The sequence below is a fragment of the Alosa pseudoharengus genome, unplaced genomic scaffold (assembly GCF_046254945.1).
Source record: "Alosa pseudoharengus isolate Yale_2024_CS ecotype anadromous, Long Island Sound unplaced genomic scaffold, YU_APseudo_1.1 YU_APseudo_1.1_scf_101, whole genome shotgun sequence".
NCBI lineage: Eukaryota > Metazoa > Chordata > Actinopteri > Clupeiformes > Clupeidae > Alosa > Alosa pseudoharengus.
In genome coordinates, this window is record NW_027468567.1 from 55,001 (window position 1) to 60,000 (window position 5,000).

The following is a 5,000-nucleotide window of genomic DNA, read 5'->3' on the forward strand; positions in this document are numbered from 1 at the left end:
CAGTGCGGTAGAATATGTCTGCAGTGTGGTAGCCTATGTGTGCAGTGCGGTAGCCTATGTCTGCAGTGCGGTAGCCTATGTGTGCAGTGTAGCCTATGTCTGCAGTGCGGTAGCCTATGTCTGCAGTGCGGTAGCCTATGTGTGCAGTGTAGCCTATGTCTGCAGTGCGGTAGCCTATGTCTGCAGTGCGGTAGCCTATGTCTGCAGTGCGGTAGCCTATGTGTGCAGTGCGGTAGCCTATGTGTGTAGTGCGGTAGCCTATGTGTGCAGTGTGGTAGCCTATGTGTGTAGTGCGGTAGCCTAGGTGTGCGGTGCGGTAGCCTATGTCTGCAGTGTGGTAGCCTATGTGTGCAGTGTAGCCTATGTCTGCAGTGCGGTAGCCTATGTGTGTAGTGCGGTAGCCTATGTGTGCAGTGCGGTAGCCTATGTGTGTAGTGCGGTAGCCTATGTGTGCAGTGCGGTAGCCTAGGTGTGCAGTGCAGTAGCCTATGTGTGTAGTGTAGCCTATGTGTGCAGTGCGGTAGCCTATGTCTGCAGTGCAGTGCGGTAGCCTATGTGTGCAGTGCGGTAGCCTATGTCTGCAGTGCAGTAGCCTATGTGTGCAGTGTAGCCTATGTGTGCAGTGCGGTTGCCTATGTGTGCAGTGCGGTAGCCTATGTGTGTAGTGTAGCCTATGTGGGCAGTGCGGTAGCCTATGTCTGCACTGCAGTGCGGTAGCCTATGTGTGCAGTGCGGTAGCCTATGTGTGCAGTGCGGTAGCCTATGTGTGCAGTGCAGTAGCCTATGTGAGCAGTGCGGTAGCCTATGTGTGCAGTGTAGCCTATGTGTGCAGTGCGGTAGCCTATCTGTGCAGTGTAGCCTATGTGTGCAGTGCGGTAGCCTATGTGTGCAGTGCGGTAGCCTATGTGTGCAGTGCAGTAGCCTATGTGAGCAGTGCGGTAGCCTATGTGTGCAGTGCGGTAGCCTATGTGTGCAGTGCGGTAGCCTATGTGTGCAGTGCAGTGCGGTAGCCTATGTGTGCAGTGCGGTAGCCTATGTCTGCAGTGTAGCCTATGTGTGCAGTGCGGTAGCCTATGTCTGCAGTGTAGCCTATGTGTGCAGTGCACTAGCCTATGTGTGCAGTGCGGTAGCCTATGTGTGCAGTGCGGTAGCCTATGTGTGCAGTGCGGTGCCTATGTGTGCAGTGTGCAGTGCGGTGCCTATGTGTGCAGTGCGGTGCCTATGTGTGCAGTGTAGCCTATGTGTGCAGTGCGGTGCCTATGTGTGCAGTGCGGTAGCCTATGTGTGCAGTGCGGTGCCTATGTGTGCAGTGCGGTGCCTATGTGTGCAGTGCGGTGCCTATGTGTGCAGTGCGGTAGCCTATGTGTGCAGTGTTTCCTATGTGTGCAGTGCGGTAGCCTATGTGTGCAGTGTAGCCTATGTGTGCAGTGCGGTGCCTATGTGTGCAGTGTAGCCTATGTGTGCAGTGCGGTGCCTATGTGTGCAGTGCGGTGCCTATGTGTGCAGTGCGGTAGCCTATGTGTGCAGTGTAGCCTATGTGTGCAGTGCGGTAGCCTATGTGTGCAGTGTGGTAGCCTATGTGTGCAGTGTAGCCTATGTGTGCAGTGCGGTAGCCTATGTGTGCAGTGCGGTAGCCTATGTGTGCAGTGCGGTAGCCTATGTGTGCAGTGCGGTGCCTATGTGTGCAGTGCGGTGCCTATGTGTGCAGTGCGGTGTCTATGTCTGTCAACAAAATCACAAAAAACTAAAAAGCGGTGTGTTCACCTGTGTGTGTGTGTTTCAGGTGGCTGTAACATTGAGGGAGAAGATGAGAGTTGGGATTTCGGAACTGGAGCTGGTTTCTATGTCAACGCAACTCAGGAGCCATGGAAGACCAACTACCGCATGTACTCCTACATCACTGAGGAGGTGTGTGTGTGTGTGTGTGTGTGTGATGTAATTCTACTTGTGAGTGTGTGTGTGTGTGATGTACTCCTACGTCACTGAAGAGGTGTGTGTGTGTGTGTGTGTGCGTGCGTGCCCATGTGTGTGTGTGCGTGTGCGTGCGTGTGTGTGTGTGTGTGTGTGTAACTCTGTCTCTCTCTGTGTGCATCTTCCTCGTGTGTGTGTGTGTGTGTGTAACTCTGTCTCTCTCTGTGTGCAGCTTCCTCGTGTGTGTGTGTGTGTGTGTAACTCTGTCTCTCTCTGTGTGCAGCTTCCTCGTGTGTGTGTGTGTGTGTGTGTAACTCTGTCTCTCTCTGTGTGCAGCTTCCTCGTGTGTGTGTGTGTGTAACTCTGTCTCTCTGTGTGCATCTTCCTCGTGTGTGTGTGTGTGTGTGTAACTCTTTCTCTCTCTGTGTGCCGCTTCCTCGTCTGTTGGCCAGTAACTTCCCGGTGGACGCGGAGCGCATGTCCCTGTCGGGTCACTCCATGGGCGGCCACGGAGCTCTCATCTGCGCCTTCAAGAACCCCGGCAGATACAAGGCACGCCCCACAGCACGCGCGTGTGCGTGTGCGTGTGCGTGTGTGCGTGTGTGTGTGTTTGTTGTGTGTGTGTGTGTGTGTGTGTGTGTGTGTGTGTGTGTGTGTGTGTGTGTTTATTGTGTGTGTGTGTGTGTGTGTACAAACATGGACATAAACTGTCTGTTGACTGGCTGCAACCTCTCTCCCTCTCTCTCATAATATTTGGGTCTTGCTGTTTTCTGTGTGATTTTCAGTTTTTGGATGTTAACGTTGCAGAAAAGTAATCCCCCCCCCCCCCTCTCCCTGTCTGCTCCAGGCGGTGTCAGCGTTTGCCCCCATCTGTAACCCCATGCAGTGTGCCTGGGGGCAGAAGGCTTTCTCTGGCTACCTGGGCCCCGACAAGACCACCTGGGAGGTACAGTTGTGTGTGTGTTTATCTGTGTGTGTGTTCGTTATATGCGACTGGGGGGTAGGGTTGTGTGTGTGTGTGTGTTTATCTGTGTGTGTTTATCTGTGTGTGTGTTCGTTATATGCGACTGGGAGGCAGGGTTGTGTGTGTGTGTGTGTGTGTTTATATGTGTGTGTGTGTTCTTTATATGCAACTGGGAGGCATGGTTGTGTGTGTGTGTGTGTGTGTGTGTGTGTGTGTGTTTATATGTGTGTGTGTTCTAGGGCTGGGATAAACGATTATTTTTTAAACGATTAATCTAGCGATTATTTTTTCGATGCATCGATTAATCTAACGATTCATTTTTTCAGTCCGATTCGATTTCGATTTGATTCGATTATCTCCCCATTAATTCACTAATAGCAATTTATACATGTTTATTTACATATCTGAATGAAAAAACATGAATTCTTTAACATTACAATATATGTTTATTACTCTTAAGATTCCAAAATAAAAGACTATGCAAGTGCAAAGTAATGCATTCTTAGTCAGAGGAAGCATTCAATAAAGTTCAGTAGTGTATGTCTAATTGAGTGCCTGTCATTTTAAGACGTTCGTGTGGGAATCCTTGCAATTAACATTAACACAGTTAAAAGGCTGCTGATGTGTGGATACAATTCATAACGTAGTTAGTTCAAATAACGGTTCGTACTTCTCCTTTGGACAAGCACTTTTGAGTCTTGGAAAACACCTTTCCATTTACATCGAGATTTTGCAAACATTCAGAGTCAATAAAATAAGCCCTGCATGAGTAACGAATACAAGCAGCTGCAAGTAAGCATGCTAAACTTGACATCCAAACAGTATTCTAACGTTAGCTTTGAGATACTGCTTGATTGCATACTGTAACTTAACTTAGTTTAGTCTCCTCAATGTGCTATGTTGTGATAAGACCTTAGCAGAGTTTACTTTAACTTTAATGCAGCAGTTTTGAACAAATTTGCGCAGCATGGTCACGATGCTAAGCGGATTTAATAGCAATTTAGCCCACTGTGTTCTATGCAGTGCTTCTATGTGGCAACAACAATCCTTCAACAATCGTGAATATTTTGTTAAATGCACATGCAGAGGAGGAGCAGCGGGCTCGTTACGAGAGAGAGCGGGCGGGGCGAGGAAAGGCTGTGTGAGTAAAAAGTGCAGCTCAATGAAATTATCTTATCTTATCTTTAATTTAAATAGCAGGCCTACAACATAGAACATCAATGTGTGGTGGCCGGTTTTGATTTCGTGGTGCCCAGCCACAGATTAGTCAACGTATGGAAAACACTGAAGGTGTAAAATTAAAAATATTTAGCAGCACACGTTATGCTTGACGAATCGACGCTCATATTTTGCATCGACGTCATCGATTACGTTGACGCGTTGTTCCAGCCCTAGTGTGTTCGTTATATGTGACTGTGAGGCAGGGTTGTGTGTGTGTGTGTGTGTGTGTTTGAGGCAGGGTTGTGTGTGTGTGTGTGTGTGTGTGTGTGTTTATCTGTGTGTGTGTTTGTTATATGTGACTGGGAGGCAGGGTTGTGTGTGTGTGTGTGTTTATCTGTGTGTGTGTTTGTTATATGCGACTGGGAGGCAGGGTTGTGTGTGTGTGTGTGTGTGTGTGTGTGTGTTTGTCGGTGTGTGTTCATCTGTGTGTGTTAGTTATATGTGACTGGGAAGTAGGCTTGTGAGTGTGTGTTAGTGAGTGTGTGTGTTAGGGCTGCACGATATTAGGAAAACATGCGATATGCGATAACATTATTGAGTACTGCGATAACGATATAATTTGCGATATTTAAATATACTGCTCAAAAAAGTTTTTCCACACATTTTTTGAAACCTTCCACCCTTTTCTCCATTCTCAAACTACATTCACAGAATGTCTGACAGTTCTTGCAAAATAAAACACTCGCCTCAAAAGTTTTACTTGTGCTCAGAACCAAACAGTGTCAGAGTACTGATCCAGTGTATGATTGAAGTGTTCCCTTAATTTTTTTGAGCAGTATATTTAATGTTTTTTTTTCATTCTGCTTGCTGCAAGCATACACTGTAGGGTTGGGGGGGGGGGTAAATGTATAATTACAGAAATAAATGTATAATTTTCTACATAAACAATATAAAATATCATGTA

The 5,000-nt window shown here is 47.6% G+C and overlaps 1 protein-coding gene across 1 annotated transcript in view; it reads left to right on the forward strand.

Annotated features, from left to right (window-relative positions):
• The window catches only part of esd (esterase D/formylglutathione hydrolase), a 16,562-nt gene that overhangs the window by 6,902 nt on the left and 4,660 nt on the right, over positions 1 to 5,000 (forward strand). Inside the window, exons 5-7 of the mRNA XM_076274978.1 lie at positions 1,784 to 1,907; positions 2,343 to 2,463; positions 2,759 to 2,857. Of these exons, the coding sequence (XP_076131093.1) occupies positions 1,784 to 1,907; positions 2,343 to 2,463; positions 2,759 to 2,857 (344 nt within the window). The remainder of the gene's footprint in view (positions 1 to 1,783; positions 1,908 to 2,342; positions 2,464 to 2,758; positions 2,858 to 5,000) is intronic.